A 16,862-nucleotide genomic window follows, 5' to 3' on the forward strand; every position below is an offset into this window, starting at 1 on the left:
CTAACATTGCTGATAGGAAGAATGCCACTGATCTTTCTATGCTCCAACTGTTTTTTAGGATTTTTCCCTTTGAATATAAAATTCTGCCAACAAATTTTAAAAATTCTGAGTGTATATATGTATTTTACAAAGAGCTTTTTGGGACTTCCCTGGCAGTCCAGTGGTTAAGACCTCGCTCTCTAATGCAGGGAGTGCAGGTTCGATCCTAAGGTCCCTCATACCTCACGGCGAAAAAACCAAAACATAAAACAGAAGCAGTATTGTAACAGATTGGTTTTTCTGCATGTTTCCAACATAATATAGTGACACCAGGAAGGCAGTTTCTCTGTGGAAGGTCAGAATTTTCCCAGGACAGCCTTCTTTATTCCTGGTACCTGCCTGGCCCCAGGAGCACTTTGGGATTGTGACCCCAGGGATGAAGTCAGCAGTGCATCTATGCCTTCTCATGTCATCCTTGTTAGAGTGGGACTCACTTCTGCCTGGGGCAGGGAGGAAGGAACACACACTGAGCCCCAGCTATATACCAGGCCCTGCGCGATACTTTGTACACATCATATCACAAGTGCCCTGATGTGGGCATCAAAAGCTGCGTTTATCAGATTAAGAGACTGAACACCCCAGGGATGGGGCAAGAGGACTCAGCCAGGGTGATCCTGCCAGGTCTGGGGGCACCTGGGCTCTCATCTGACTCCATATCTCCCCTGAGTCTTGCCCGTTTGGGTGCCAGTGGACGGAGTGAGCCCAAAAGTTTGATAGAGACTGACTCTTGGGACTTCCCTGGTGGTCCAGTGGTTAAGACTCCGAGCTTCCACTGCAGGGGGCACTGTTTGCATCCCTGGTTGGGTAAGGCCTGCATGCCATGTGGTGTGGCCAAATAAATAAGACTCTAAAAATAAAGTATATTAAAAAAAAAAAAAAAAAAACCTCTTTACTCATTGCTGCATTTAGTTAAACTTCACTGAACTGTGATTCAAATTCTCTATTATAGACAAGGAAATGAAGCTCACTTCTCCATAAAAAGCCTCCGTTTCCTTTTCTGTACCAAGGGGCTCCCGCCAGTACCCATTCTCACAGGTTGTGAGGCTTACATTAAATACTGTAGGGAATCCCCAGGCGGCCCAGTGATTAGGACTCCCAGCGCTCACTTTCCAGGGCCTCTGTTCAATTTCTAGTCAGGAACTGAGATTCCGCAAACTGCACAGTGGAACCACAGAAAAATAAACGGATGAATGAATAAATAAATACTATTTGTAAAGCAATTAGAAACATGAAGTAAGCTGTCTTAGTGTTAAGTTGTACGAATATTTTGGTTTGTGATGTGTATGGTAACGTGATCAAGTGTTGGAGTCTGGCTCTGTTAGTTATCAGCTGAGTGACCTTGGGCAAATCGCCGCACCTCTCTGAGCCTCAGTTTCCTTGTCTGTACAACGGGGATACTAACAGTTCTTAGTTCACTGAGAATCAATGAAACCGCCCAGGCAAGCGCTTGGCTGCTAATTGTTCAGTGTTGACCCATTGATCATCCTCTACAGAAGCTTATAGGAGAACGGAGGACGATTCCATTTCCTGGGTTTAGTTGGTTGATTGACGGGTTCCTTTGGTTCAGAGTCGCGGCTTTGCGCGACCCACCGCCGCTGCGCCTGCGCGCCGACCTCCTGCAGGTCCCGCGGGTCGCGGTAGGTGGCGCTGTGAGCAGTGAGCCGCTGCCCTGGAGCGGCGTGTCCCCCACGCCTGTCTGCACCTTCTAGAACTCCAGCCCGCGCCCAAGGCGTGCCCCACTGACGTGTTCGGGGTGGCTTCCAATGGCTACGTGAGCAGCCCTATTTGAACACTGCTGGAATAGTCTGAAGTCTCGTAAGTGGGGGCTTTGGGATTCTGCCTGTCAGCCGCTGGGTCAAAGGTATGTCCTGATAGTTCTACTACTAGGATGAGGGCGACTGCTGCTGCTACTGGGTCAAAGATATGCCCTGCTGCTTCTGCGGCTGCTGCTAGGGCGAGTGACAGAGCACCGCCTCTGCTGCTCCCACGGCTGCTGCTTTTCCCTCTGCCGCAGCTGCTGCCACTGCCGCCGTCACCACTGTCGCCTGCCTTCTGCGGCTGCTACGACCGTCACTACTGTTAAGGCTGCTGCCACCACTGTTCCTGCTGGTGGTACCATCGCCATCATCGCCGCACGACTTAGGGTTCAAATCCAGGTTCTGTAACTGTAGCCCATGTAATCCTGGGAAGTCCAGTTCACCACTCGGAGCCTCAGTCTCTGCGTCTGTAAAATGGGACAGGAGCACCTCTACCTTGCAGGATTATACAAGGTGATGTGTGTGAAGTGCCTGCCCCAGAAAGATGTTCAGTAAATCCATTTATTGACATGCTAATTTATTATGACATTGTCGCCTGCCAGGGGTTCCTGAGGGGCAGCCGGCCCCCTAGTGCAGTTAAACCGTACCATGTTCACTTACTCCTTGGTTTGAAAGAGAGTGGCAGGGCACAGAGCTGCACATCACCAGGAACACCCCAGAAAAAGGCACTCTGGCTGTGATTCCTCACTCTGCCCTAATCAGCTGTGTGAACTGGACGAGCGCCTTCGCCCCTCTGGGCCTCAGTTTCCCCCTCTATAAAGTCAGGAGATTGGACAGTTGCCAGTGCCCTCCTAGCTCTGTCGATCTACAGAGGATTGTCACTGCAGCAGTCCCTGTTTGTATTCATAATTCCAGGGAAATCTTTCCATCCATAAGTGGGCACATGGGTTTCTCTTTGTGACATCTAATGGGACCGCATGTGCAGAGTACTTAGCACAGCACCTGGCCCCTAGAAGGTGCTAGATAAAGGGCAGCTATGATGATGAACACTTAATCAGCTCTCCACCTAGCCCCAAGAGGTGTCTGGAAGGCCAGTCATTCAGCTCCTGTTTGCTGAGCTCACTCTATGTGAGCCCCAAGTTAGATAAGCCTGCACCTTCCAAGGGGCTCATGGCCCAAGGCAAGAGATTTAGATGGGGAGGAGGGGACAGGGAAAGCCTTTCTGAGGAGGTGACATTTGAGCTGAGATCTGAAGGGGGAGAAAGAGCAGACCATGAAAAGAAGCTGGCTACAGCTGGTCTTTTCACTGGAAAAGACCCTGATGCTGGGAAGGACTGAGGGCAGGAGGAGAAGGGGGTGACAGAGGGTGAGATGGGTTGGATGGCATCACCGACTCAATGGACATGACTTTTGAGCAAACCTTGGGAGATGGTGAGAGACAGGGAAGCCTTACCTGCTGCAGTCCATGGGGTCGAAAAGGGTTTGACACGACTTGGCCACTGAACAACAGCTGCTGGTGCAAAGGCCCTGAGGCAGAAGAGAGCGCACTGTGTTCTTAGAATAGAGAGAGAGACCAAAGTGTCTGGAGCCTGATAATCCAGGGCGGAGGACAGTGAGGGAGGAAACCTAGCAATGTCGAGGTCAATGTGACTTTGGTTTTTGTTTCAGAACAAAGGAAATCATAAGCCTCTGTGAGTGGAGGGTGACAAAGCCAGTTCTCAGCTTAAAAAGCTGTCAGCTGGGATCCTTCTCTCGTCCCACCCTCCGCCTCTTCCTGGTTGGGAAGGTTGAGCCTTCATCACCTATGTGGGGGCTGGGTCCCAGACCTCCGCGAAAGTCCTGGGCCTCGCAGGAAAGTGTTCAGGCCCCTTCACAATCTCAGTCACCACTCCAGGGGCCGCCCAGGATCCCCCATGGCCCACCCAAGGACCCCATTTGGGAAGGTCAGAATTATTCAGATCCATTGGCACGCAGGTCCCCCGCCCCGCCCCCTCGAGGCCGCAGCTCCAGATGAAGCTAACTTTGAAATGCCCGTGGCCAGCTGTGGCCGGGCGACTGCACCCACAGGCCACCAGGCCTGCTGCCCAGCAGACTGGAACCTCAGCCAGGGGCCGAGAGAGGAGAGTGGCTGTGTCCATGGCAACAGGCGTCTGAGGGCACGGGCTTCCTCGCCACCTGGCCTCAGGTTTCTGCCCCAGGGAGAATTCCAGAAGAGCCCCATTGACGGTCCCTGGCAAGGCAAGGCCTCCGATCCTTGGGCCAAAGCCAGCTCTTTGTAGGCCCTAGATAGATAGGCCAGCTGATTGTCCCCAGTCTCTGGGTATCCTGTCACGGCTTCTGGGGGAATGTGGGGGATGTGATCTCATAGGGGGCCTGCTCCCCCCTGGGGCCGGCTCCCAGAGGAAGACCATCAGACCCCACACCCTCCTGGCTGTGTGACCTGGGCAGGTTCCCTCACCTCTCTGAGTGCCTTCCTCTCTCGTAGCTGGACGGGGACCAGTGAGGATCAAGCCTTATGAAACAGCAGGTGCTGCATAAATGCACACCCCCCCCCCATTGTTTCTCACCACTTGAGCCCGTCCCTGGCACTCAGAGAAAGAGCTAAAAGGCCAATCAGAATTGCTCATCCCCACAACCCCGTGCTCCACAGTCTCAGCCCGGTGGATGCGAGCAGGGCTTCCCACATCAGAGGTGAGGGGACTGAGGTCCAGGGGGCAGTGTGGCTGCTCGAGGAGCTGGTGAGTGGGCGTTTGAATTCAGACGGTCCTGTTTCAGATCCTGCCTGCAACACCAGCGCTGCCTCTGGCAGAGGGCTTGTCACTGTGTGGGGCCTCAGTTTGTCCATCTGCAAAAAGGGCTGAAAAAGACCTACCCCTCTGAGGGTTGTAGGGAGGAGGGGATGAGATGGCCCAGGTCTGCAGGTGATGGTTTTTGGCTGCACCCCTGAGTCTGAGAACCATTTCAAGCCCCCAGGTACCTACACACCAACTCTTGGCCTAAACTGAGCTCTGGAGCTGTGAGAGCACCAGCTGAGCTATGAGGTGCCTGGGGGGGCGGGGTGGAAAGGAGGAGCGGGGGAGAGGAGGAAGGGGAGAGGAGGGGTGGGGGAGGGGAGAGGAGGGGGGGAGAGGAGGGGGGAGGGGGGAAGAGGCAGGGACAGAGCCACACGGGGTGTGGGGAGGGAGAGGAGAAATGTTGCTGCCTGGGGGTGTCAGAGGAAGCCACTCTGCCAGGGAGGCCTGTTGTCTGCTGGACTCAGTAGTTCTCATCTGTAAAATGGAGACGCTGATGCCAACCTTACCAGATTACTGGGAAGGAAGATACATAAAGGAGAGTGCTGGGTAAACATGGGAGTGCTCGGAGGGGGACACTAGTCTTGGTGAGGACCCCACGGTGCCCCCACAGGAGTATTTACTGAGCATTGCTCTGTCCTGGCATTGCCCGGCCCTCACGAGCATCATCATGTTTAACCTTCCCAACTGTGTGAGGTAGGAGCGGTTACTGTCCCCACGTTATGGATGAAGGGGTGAAGCTCAGATAAGCAGGGGCGCCTGCCCGAGGTCACACAGCCCCACCCAGGTCCTCAGATCCTTTTGACTTCAGAGATCACGTTCTTTTTTTTTTTTTAATCTCTTGTAACAACTGTGTTGAAATACAGTTTGCAAACCATGCAGTGCACTCATTTGATGTGTATTATTCAGTGGTTGTTATATATTCACAGATAGATGTACTTCTTACCACAGCAATTTTAGTACATTCTCATCATCCTAAAAAAAACACCCATACCCTTTAACCATCACCCCTCCAAGCCTCTCCAGCCCCTTGAAAACACTAGTCTAAGTTCTGTCTCGGTGGATTTGCCTCTCCTGGACATTTCATGTAGAGGGAATCATATGATATATGGCCTTTGATGTCTGACTTTTTTAACTCAGCATAATGTTTTCAAGGTGGCTTTTTTCACTCAGCATAATGTTCATTCACATTGTAGCATATATCAATACTTTGTTCTTTTCTTTTTTTTGCCTAGCTTTATGGCATGTGTGCATGTGTGCTCAATCACTTTGTGTCCAACTCTTTGCAACCCTATGGACTGTAGCCTACCAGGGATTTTCCAGGCAAGAATACTGGAGTGGGTTGCCAAGCCCTCCTCCAGGAGATCTCCCTGACCCAGGGTTCGAATCCGCAACTCCTGCGTCTTCTGCATTGCAGGCAGGTTCTTTTCCCACTGAGCCACCTGGGAAGCCTGCTCTTTGGCATGCAGGATGCTCATTCCCTGACCAGGGATTGAACCCAGACTCACTGCAGTGGAAGCTCAGAGTCCTAACCACTGGATCACCAGGGAATTACTTCATTCTTTTTATTGTTGCATAATATTCAACAGTATAGATATACCACATTTCATTTATCTGTTCATCATTTGATTGTTTAGGTTTTGGCTAGTATGAGTGATGTTGTGTGAACATTTGTATACAAGTTTTTTTGTGTTCATCTATTTTCATTTGTTTTGGCTGTCTCCCACGGAGTGGAAATGCTGGGTCATATGGTAACTCTATATTTAACTTTTTGAGGAACTGCCAGACTTTTCCACAGTGATTGCACCATTTCGTATTCCCACCAGCCATGTGTGAGGGTCCCAGCTTTCCTACTTCTTTGCTAAAGCATGTTATGGTCTCCTTTTTTGAGACTGTACTCTCATTGACTCTGCTGCACTAGAGTCTGCCGGGTTCAGGTTCAAACGCTACCAGCTGTAGTCTGCTGGGCACACGGGCTCTCTGTGTCCTTTCATAGGAATGACATAAGAATCTCAATTTTATATCAACAAGAACCTAATGTAGAGCACAGGGAACTCTGCTCACTGTTATGTGGCAGCCTGGATGTGAGGGAGTGTGGGGGGGAATGGATACATGTATGTGTGTGGATGAGTCCCTTCCTTGTCCACCTGAAGCTATCACAGCATTGTCAATCAGCTATACCCCAATGAAAATAAAAAGTTAAAGAAAAAAAGAATCCCTCCTTCCCGGCTGTCAGGAGGTGAACCAGCAGAATCAGGGCTATGCTAACTGTACAGTGAGGTACAGATGTCTTGTTTTTATAATCCAGGGCAGGTGCAGTCTGTATAAAGTTCCTGAGATGCAACCCACCCAGTTCACAGTCTCTCCCCAACACTGGCACTGATTCTGGCATACAGCAGGCGCTTGCTAAGTGTAGACCCTCAGTGGGAGTGGCCGAGCCCCTCCACCCCCGCCCGCCCAGGGACCCTGAGACCCGGGTGGGACAAGGCGCTGGGCCACCCTGCAGCCTCTACAGGACTCTCTGCCTGCTTTAGTGGCTTTGAAATCTCTTCCTTCCCTAAGAGGAAAAGTGCTTTCTGTCGAGAATCTCTCGTCCTCTCAAAGCAGAGGCGGGACAGTTTTGCCAGCGACAAAAACAGTGACCACCACTGCCGTTACATCCTCGCAGTGACTCTTGTTTGTATTTAGTCAAACCAGCGAGCGTTTGCTGGGTGCCCTGAGCACCCCACTTTCTCTTCCTATCCCCGTTTCCCTGCAAGGCAGGCCTGCAGGCTTTCAATCAGCCAGTCCTTTTCCCCCAGTTTTTCTTTTATTGTGGTAAAGCACACGTAATGGAGTGTGCTGTCCTAAGCCATTTGTATGTACAGTTCAGTGGCATGAAGAACATTCATGCTGTTGTACCAACATCACTGTTGCAGGAAGGGGGGGACCCCTTCCAGGACCCGAGGGTGGGCTCTCGCTTAGCTCTCAGCAATGAATTGTCTGAGGAGACATACGTGCTGATGAAGCAAGAGACTTTATTGGGGAGGGGCTCCCAGGCGGAGAGCCGCAGGGTAAGAGAACCCAGGAGGACTGCTCTGCCCCTCGGCTCGCGGTCTTGGGTTTTATGGTGATGGGGCTAGTTTCCAGGTTGTCTTTGGCCAATCACTCTGACTCAGGGTCTTTCCTGGTGGTGCACGCAGAGCTTAGCTAGAATGGATTGTATCGCTTCTTGGCCGTTTGACTGAGATCAAGTGTAGAGTGGAATGCAGTGGGAAGGATTCTGGGAGGTCGGCAGGACAGATGGACCAGAGTCTCCTCTCTCCTTTTGACCTTTCCTGAGCTCTTCTGGTTGGTGGCGGCTTGTCAGTTCCATGTTCCCTACCAGGACCTCCTGTCGTAAGATAACTCACGCGGGTAGTTACTGCGGTGCCTTGCAGTTTCAGTCAGTGGTGCCCCTAACATCACCACCATCCATCTCCAGAACTCTTGCCATCTTGCAAAACTGAAAGTCTGTACCCATTAAACTCCCACCCCCTCCAGCTCAACCAACCAATATCTTAAAAGCACCTACTAAGTACCAGGGGCTGGTCCAACAAACAAGACAGACGTGGTCCGTGCCTCGTGGGAACTGATACCCATTGTTCAGATGAGAAGACCAAGGCCCTAAGAGGGAGAGGCTCTTGCTCCAGGCCCCTACCTCATCAGCAGCAAAGCAGAGTTTGAACTCACAGTGGGCACAGGGGGCCAAGATCCAGCCTCCTAGCCCAAGATGAGTCACTTCCTTGAATAGGGCCTCAGTGGGCCAGTCTGTGAAATGGGGGTCAGGAGGGAGTAGGGTTAGCCATACTGATGCTGAGGGCTCCTGCCTCTTCCCCCTCACTCTGAAGAAGAGCAAACATCATCCCTGATCCTATCTCCTTCAGTTCCCTCCAGCATCCTCCTAACCCCGCCAGGCTCCTCTGTCCATGGAATTCTCCAGGCAAGAACACTGGAGTGGGTAGCCATGCCCTTCTCCAGGGGATCTTCCCCACCCAGGCATAGAACCCAGGTCTCCTGCATTGCAGGCAGATTCTTTACCATCTGAGCCACCAGGGAAGCCCCCAGCATCCTCCAGCATCCTTCTACTGAATTGTCCTTATTTTTTTTTTTTAATTTGTCTATTTATTTGACTGTGCCAGGTCCCAGTTGTGGCACATGGGATCTAGTTCCCCGACCAGGGATTGAACCTGGCTCCCTGCATTGGGAATGCAGAGGCTTAGCTATCGGACCACTAGGGAAGTCCCTCTTTTTCTTTCTTTTAAGAAGAGACTTTCTCCAAAATGGGCTCCAGACTAGATATGCCCAGGACTCCTCTGTGTCCCGCCCTGACCCACCCCCAGCCCGGAAGGCCCCCAGTAGAAGGACTTTTCCTCCTCAGGGAGGTACAAGGGCTGTCTCTGTTTACATTCCTCACTGCCAGATAACTGCCTGTCTGTCTGCTCTGTTTAAGATCCTGGAAACCCAGAGGAGAAATTCCTCTCACAAATCCTCCTGGAGAGAGCTTTGGAGAGGCCACAGTTCCTTCCAAGACTCTCCCATCTGTAAAACAGGTGCAGCAAAGGAAGGTTTACTTGACACCCTCCACCCCCACACCCACCTCTTGCTCAGTGAGTTCATTATTAAGGTTTCTTTTTTGGTAATTGTTTCAGACTGGCAGTTTGCATTTTATTTTATTTTTTGTTTGTTTTGGCTGCGAGGCATGCAGGATTTTAGTTCCCTGACCAGGGGCTTCCCACGTGGCACTAGTGGTAAAGAACCCGCCTGCCAATGCAGGAGACACGAGAGACTCGGGTTCAATCCTGGGTTGGGAAGATCCCTTGGAGGAGTAAGTGGCAACCCACTCCAGTATTCTTGTCTGGAGAATTCCATGGACAGAGGAGCTGGTCAGGCTACAGTCCATAGGATCTCAAAGAGTCATACCTGACTGAAGCACATATGCCCAACCAGGGACTGAACCCGTGCCCCCTGCAGTGGAAGCACAGGGTCTTAACCAGTGGACCACCAGGGACGTCCTCAACCGGTGGAAATCCTCAGCTGGTGGTTTGAGCACAACACTTCTATTAAGGTTCTCCAACACGCCTCAAATTCCACTCTCTGGCTGCTGAACCAGCGCACCCTGGCAGCTATTTCTGCTTGCAAGCTGTTGAGTAAGGACCCACCCCACTGTCTTCCCAATGTGGGAGTCAGCTCAGTTTAGAGAAAAGAATAACAATAAAAAGGGTTAAGGCTGTTCTTCGGTCTCTGCACGGACCTGGTGCCCTCAGCCTCTTCAGTGTGAGGTGAGGGGAAACTGAGGCACATAGTAGGGACCGGCTGCTCAGCTGGTGAGTCGCAGAACCAGGGCTTGGGCTCCAGGAGTCTGGCTGGAGGATTCCAGCCAGTCCTGGCAGAAGTGAGCTGCCTGTCCATGAGGGTATTCTAGTGTCGGGTAGAAGCGGGGCTGCACGGTGAGGCTCACCCTCGCCATAAGAGAACGCTGACTGGTGGCCTGCTCAGCGCCAGGCTCCGTGCTGGGCGCCGGGTGAAGAGGTGAAGTTCAGAGGCGCTCGCGTTGGTTCAGTCCTGGACGGTGCTGTCTGTAACACGGGCGCCTCCCCTGCAGGATGTCTGGAGCTCCCCGAGGGCCGGGGCCGAGCGCACACCTGTCTCAACTGACTGCTGAATGAATGTATAAGCGGAAGCGTGGAGGAATCGGCGACAAGACCACTCACAGATGGGGAAGCAGTCCCCGGCTGACGAATTCAGAAGTCCGTGGTCTCAGGATTCCAGCACCCCCCCCCCGCCCCTGTACCTGGGGTGATGACGCCCGTTTTCCAGGTGAGGAAACTGAGGCCCCGCCTCCGCCCCCTCCCCGCCCTTCCCGCGGGGGCGCGGGTCCCGGGCGCGGGCTAGGCTCGGTGCCTCGCCTCCGGGGCGGGCGGCGTGGGCGGGGTGCAGCCCGAGGGCGGCGCGCGCGGTGGAACCTGAGCCCCGGGAGGAGGGACGCTGCAGCTGCGGGCGGGCGCGGGGCGGGCTGCCGGGATTCAGGAAGCGCTGCGCTCCCGGCCGCCGGCGCCCGCCGAGCCCTCTCGGAGGTGAGTGGGGTCTGGGCCTTCGGGGCGGGGACCCCCGGGAGGGACGGCACAGCCAAGGACCCCGCGCGCCCCCGGGTACGTCTTGGAGGCTGCGGAGTGCCAGCCTGGGGCGCGGGATCCGTGGGGGTCCCTTGGGCCGGGCACCACCTCTCTGGGCTTCCCTTTCCCCACTTGCGAAGTGGGCGCTAACCTCGGCTCCGGGCTCTCGGCTCCCGGCTCCCGGGAATGCAGGTCTGGCGGAAGGAGGTACCCACTCCCCCGGAGATCCAAGCCCAGGAACCGAACACAGGAGGCCCTGCAGCCCACCTCGCGGCCACCTCCTTTCTGGTGGGCTTGGAAGAGGGAGTTGGGTGCCTGGGGGTTTGCCTTCAACCTCCTGGAGGGTTGGGAGTCTAAAGCTTCCAAAGATCACTTCTTCCTTACTGAGCCCCAGAGAGAGGGCTCTTCTCTCAGGAGGCAGGAAGATCTCTAATCTCCCCTCCAGCTCTGCCTGGACACCCTGGGAGGTCTCTGAGAACTGGGAGAGACTGCTTCCCCTCCCACATGCCTGGCGGTTTCCAACCACCGACTCCCCTGTCTGGCCCAGCACCAGCCGGTTTCCTCCATCCTTTCTCCCCATTTTGCAGATGAAGAAACTGAGGCCCAGGTCAGGGATACAGCCAAGTGGAATTTAGAGCCAGGGCTGTCCAACTCCAATGTTCTCCCTGCCTGGAGCCCGGGAGCTGTCGTGGAAGCTGCCGAGGAGGGGGTGGACTTATTGCCGCTGAGTGTCTAGAACCAAGGACTTCTGCTGAGGGGTGGGGGTGAGGCGCGATCTCAGACACTGAGACCCTCTGGAGGGCTTGAGCTTTGCCCCTTTATCATAGGGGGCAAGAATGGGGTCACTGGGTGAGGAGGTGGCCTCTTCCTAAGAGGTCAGGTACGAGGGTCAAGCCTGGATCATCTATGAGGTTGAAAGTGGGGCCTGTGTGGGTCTGAACCCTCACTTTGCCACCTACTACTGTGTGACCTTGGGCTACTTCTTTAGCTGTCTGAGGGACAGACAGCTCATCTATAAAATGGGGGTGGGCTGAGGGCGCCCCTGGGCTGGAGCGAGGACAGCCGACCTGTGAGGGGCCCCACACTGGGTCTGGAGCCCCAGCCTAAGGATATGATGTTTGCACTGGCGGTTGTTGCCCCCAACGTCTTCTTAACGGAGGGGGTGAAATGTGAAGTGTGAAAGTCACTCAATTGTGTCCGACTCTCTGGGACCCTATAGACTGTAGGTCGCCAGTCTCCTCTGTCCTTGGGTTTCTCCAGGCCAGAATAGTGGAGTGAGTAGCCATTCCCTTCTTCAGGGGATCTTCCCAACCCAGGGATTGAACCCAGGTCTCCCACATCACAGGCAGATTCTTTACCAGCTGAGCCACCAGGGAAGCCCAGTGGAGGGGGTGGAAAAAGGTAATTGGCCATTTCCACGTTTATCTAGATTATTCTGTTTGAACAGTGGTGGCAGCAAGAAAGGCCGGGGACCCCTTTCCCCACTTTTATTGGTAAACCAGAGCGGGGAGGGGCTCCTAAGACAAACGACAAATGACAGTCCTGGGCCGGTCAGGTTCACACTTGTATTAATAGAAGCAGGGTGGGATCATTTCCAAGTGGAGTTTCCCCAGGTTTAAAGAATGGGCGCCTGAGGAAGGAAGTATGTGAGAGACTAGTGAAGACGCCTCGAATCCCCCAAGCGAAATCCAGACCAGACGCCTTCTATCCAGGCCGGGGCTGTGGCCTCCCCTCCCACCTCATCAGCTGTGCAGGTGTGAGCTGGGCCTCAGCCATTTCCTCCTTTGTCCATCAAAACCCTCTTGCAAAGCTGCCCTGGGCCAGCCCTCGACTGGGCACTGAGGCATTGGACCCCCGCGTAGCCCAGCCTGGGGTGGGGGCATGAACTGGATGGTCCAAGAGAGCCGGTGGGATGGGAAGGAGGGCTGCCTCCTCCCCGGCAGCTGCCTACCTGATCCTGGCATTGCCCCCAGGCAGCACCCACACCAGCCCCAAGAGCACCCAGCCAGGGAGCGTGTGTGCCCCGGATGGCTGGGGCCCAGGGGAGTGCACTGTGGGTGGGATTGTGACGAACGGGTGCCCGGAAGGGCTTGATCAGGGTGACCTTAGAGGCTCACCTGGAGGAGTAAATGCAGACGCCGGGGAAGGGTATGCAGGTAAAGACCTGACTTCTGCTTGTCACCAGATGGTGAAACTAGCAGCGCTCAGATGTTGTCCCGTTTGTCTGGAGTGTGACACAAACAGGAAGGGCAAGGGATCAGACAGGCAGCGGGCTGGGTCAGACCCAGAAGCCCTGCAAGTCCAGCCTGGGAGGACCACGCCGGATGTGTGGTCTGGAAAAGCCCGTGGAGTCGGGGCTGGGTGGGGAGGCCAGTCCCCAGGCAGGGACGTCATCCAGCCAGAGGTGTGAGGCCCCAGGTAGGGGCTGGCACCCCTGGTAGGCGGCTGGAAGATGTGGGAGAGAAAGCACTTTGCAAGACTTGATCTCAGGGCGCCCGGCACGTGGTGTGCAATAAACCCCAGTTGCACGGTTGAGTGCCTGAACACAGCGTTTTGAGAGGGCCAGAGTCCTTTGAGGTTGTTCGTGTGTCCCTGGGAGGGAGGGGGCCACATGGAGAGCGGGCGGCTCTACACCTCCCAAGCCCTCGACCTGCTGTGTGCCTCAGTTTCCCCCATTTGACTCTAGGAAAAACACTCCAGGCCCCTCCCCAGTTCACAGGGGAACCCAAGGACCAGCTCCTCCTGACTCACGCAGGATCTGGGGAGCCAAGGGAACATTTCTTGCCAGCAGGCCCTCTGGAATGCTCCGTGTCGCCAGGTTGGGGCGGAATTCACCTGTTAAAGATTAATTCAGACCTCTTAAGATGCCTGTGGTCCTGGGACCTGCAGCTGCCGCTCTGAACTCTGGGTGCAAGGTTCTGCCTGGCTTCAGCCAAGCATAGGCTGCGCTAGCGGTCATTATGATGATAGCGAGCATCTATTGAGCACTTACTGTGTGCCAGACACTGAGCCCATGGCTCAGTACATTTGGATGCAAAGCTAGGATGGTGCCCATTTTTGAGAGGGAGGAATTGAGGTCAGGATGGTGAAGTTGCTGGCCCAGCTGGGAAGGGCCAGAATTAAAATCTGAACTCCATTCACTTATCTGACTAAGTCTGATTCCTGGTCAGGGAACTAGATCCCAAATGCCGCCACTGAGGCATAGTGCAGCCAAATCAATAAAAAACAGATAAATACAAACTCCATGTCCCTTAACTTCCAAGGTGGCCTGTCTCCATCTGTCTAGATCTGGGGTCATGGGAAGATAGTCTTCAGTTTAGAGGTAAGAATCTGAACTGTTTAGACAGGCCCGGACTTAACTCCTATGCCTGCTGCCTTCTCCCCAGGGGAGCTCAGGCACGTCATCGCATCTCTCTGATCTCAGTTTCCTCATCTGTCAGATGGGGCTGTCAGTCCCCTCCCTCTCTGCAAGGACAGTCCAAAGCACACGGAGGGGCTTCCAAGCACTGTCTGCTTCCTCATCCTGTCCCCCAGCCTGACCAGGGCGCGTTTTCCTCCTGCTCATCCCTCCGAGAGCCCCTCTGTGCCAGGAGGGCGGGAGGAAGGAAGCAGGGGCAAAGCTGGACTTGCACTTGGACAAGAGACGCTGCCTTTGCAGCTCGGAAATACTTACAGGCCTTGACTGAGCGCCAGGAGCCGTCAAAGTTTCCTACTTTCCTGATTTAGTGCTCACCCACAGGGCTGGAGCCTGGCTACCTGGTTCACACCCCAAGTCTCAGGAAGTTCCCTCACTCCCGGGGCCTTGGTTTCCTCACCTGTGAAGTGGGGTGATGACTGTGCAGGCTTTGTGGGGGTGGTTGTGGACAGTCTCCAGAGCAGCACCGACTGCTCAGTGTGTAACCAGTGTCTATTGCCTGATGTAGTCTATTGCCTTGATGGGGTCGCAGCGTCACCCCCACTGGAATTGGGCAGGGCAGGAATGCTAGTCCCATTTTACAGCAGAGGAAACCGAGGCTCAGAGAGAAGAGCAATTTGCCAAGGGATGCCCCGCCGGCTTATGGAAGAGCTGGACTTGAAAGCCAGGTCCCAGTGACCCCTAGGGTCCCTGAAAAGCCCAGTGGCTGGCGCAGCTTCCTTCCCAGAAAGCCACTGGGACTGTCCCTTCTTGGAGTCTGACCCACTTCCGTTCACATCCCAGCTCGGCCACTTGCTGCTGTGTGACTTCAGGAAGTGGCTTAACCTCTCTGTTCCTTGGGCTGCCACCCCCGGGGTTTGCAAGAGGTCACAGCAGACCAGTTGAGGGGGATTTGGATCCTTCTGGCTGCCCACTCCTGCCCTGGCCTGGGCTCCCCCTGCCTCAGGTGCCCTGGAGTCCCCTTGAGGAATGAGGAAGGGAGGCCAGGCCCTCGCTTTCACTGTGACTCCCATTGCCTTCCCGCAATGGGAAGCCCCGTTGCGGGGCCCCCCCGTTCTGAGCCCCGTCCTGGTCATCGGCTTCCCCCTTCTGCCCTTTTGGCTGTGTGACCTCAGGCCGGTCACGCCATCTCTCTGAGCCTGTTTCCTCATCAGTGACAGTCCCAGACGGCACACCAGGGGCATCGGAGGCCCCCACAGGTCTGCTCCAGATGAGATCAGAGGGCGGGAAAGGCTCAGGAAGGAGGTGGTGGCGTGGGGGGCAGACAGGAGGGCCATTGACCAAACGGGAGTACGCTTATTTTTCTTTGGGTGGTGAGTAACGGCCATCCCTCTTGCCCCCGCCCTGCCCACCGTGGCACAAAGAGCTCCTCAGTCTCACCGGACGCCAGCTTTTCCCCGAGGGTGGAGTGGCCTGGCTTCCACCCGACTGACCGGGAAGGCTGACCACCTTCTGGGACAGCTCGTCAAGGGTGTGTATGGAGCAGGCACGCCCAACGTGTGTCCCCGATGGGCCCCCCCAGGTTCAGGGGAGACCCCGGCGGCCAAGGGGCCCACAGATCTCGGATGGGGACCAGATGGCCCGGTTCACTCCTATTCCTGTGCCCCCTGGCAGAGAGGAGGGACTCGGGAATACCTGTGGACAGAGCGGACGGATGAAGCAAGGAAGGGCTGAGTGACTCAACAGACGGGTCAGCCAGGTGGGGGCATCAGGAAAACCTGCCTGCTCAGATTCAGACAGGGGCTCAGGCAAGGGTCCTGGCCTGTCTGAGCCTCAGTCTCCTCATCTGCAAAATGGACACATGGTAGCTGTCACCATCACAGGAGGTTGTTGAATGTTGTAGGTCAGAGAGCTCAGCACACAGTAGGTGCTCAGTACATTATCTGTTCAAGGATGGGAAGGAGGGCTTGTCCAGCTGGTTGGTTGGGCAGAGGTGCAACTGTGAAGGTCTGTCTGTCCTGTGGAGAAGGACTTATGTGCGATTCCTTTCATTTCTATCTCTGCGTTCATTCATTCAGTCATTCGGTCATTCATTTGGCAAGTAAGTCTTGGGCAGCTGCGACATCCCAGGCCCTGTTCTAGGCCCTGGGAACTCAGGGGTGACTGGAACAGAAGAGGCCCCCACCCTCCTGGAGCTGGCGTCCAAGTTTCCATCATCTGGCACAGCGTTTTATGAGCCTCGCTCTTGACACCCACAGCCCCAGGCAACCCAGCGGTGGGTGCTGTGATTAGCTCCCTCTTAGAAGTAAGGAGACTTCTCTGCTGGTACAGTGGCTAAGACTCTGCCCTTCCAATGCAGGGGGGTCATGGGTTCGATCCCTGGTCTGGGAACTAAGATTCCCACATGCTGTGCCATGCAGCAAAAAAAAAAAAAAAAAAATTAGAAATAAGGAAACGGAGGCTCAGAGAGGTGATATAATCTGTCTGGGGTCACACAGCTACTAAGCAGCAAAGGCACAATCAAAACTACAAGTCTGTTCTGGCCCACCCGGTGACTTCCAGGGGGCGTGGCGTTTAAAAAGGGGAGCCCAAGGAGAGGGCATCGTACACTAAAGGCATGAACTCAAATGGGCTTAAAAGCAGGTGGTTGGAATCCCGGCCACATTCCCTTCCTGTTGAGCTGTGATCTCAGCTGGGTCTCCTGGTCTCTCTGAGCCTCAGTTTGCTCATCTGTGAAATGGGAGCGAGAGGTCAGTGCAAGCGTGCTCAGCACACGATGGGTGTT

At 54.7% G+C, this 16,862-nt stretch overlaps 1 protein-coding gene across 1 annotated transcript in view; it reads left to right on the top strand.

Annotated features, from left to right (window-relative positions):
* TRPV4 (transient receptor potential cation channel subfamily V member 4) overlaps positions 1-16,862 on the top strand; it is a 56,194-nt gene that overhangs the window by 4,324 nt on the left and 35,008 nt on the right. The window contains 1 exon segment of the mRNA XM_070475423.1: positions 10,212-10,426. Within this exon segment, the coding sequence (XP_070331524.1) occupies positions 10,276-10,426 (151 nt within the window). The 5' untranslated portion in view covers positions 10,212-10,275.

Source organism: Odocoileus virginianus, chromosome 12 (genome assembly GCF_023699985.2).
Source record: "Odocoileus virginianus isolate 20LAN1187 ecotype Illinois chromosome 12, Ovbor_1.2, whole genome shotgun sequence".
NCBI lineage: Eukaryota > Metazoa > Chordata > Mammalia > Artiodactyla > Cervidae > Odocoileus > Odocoileus virginianus.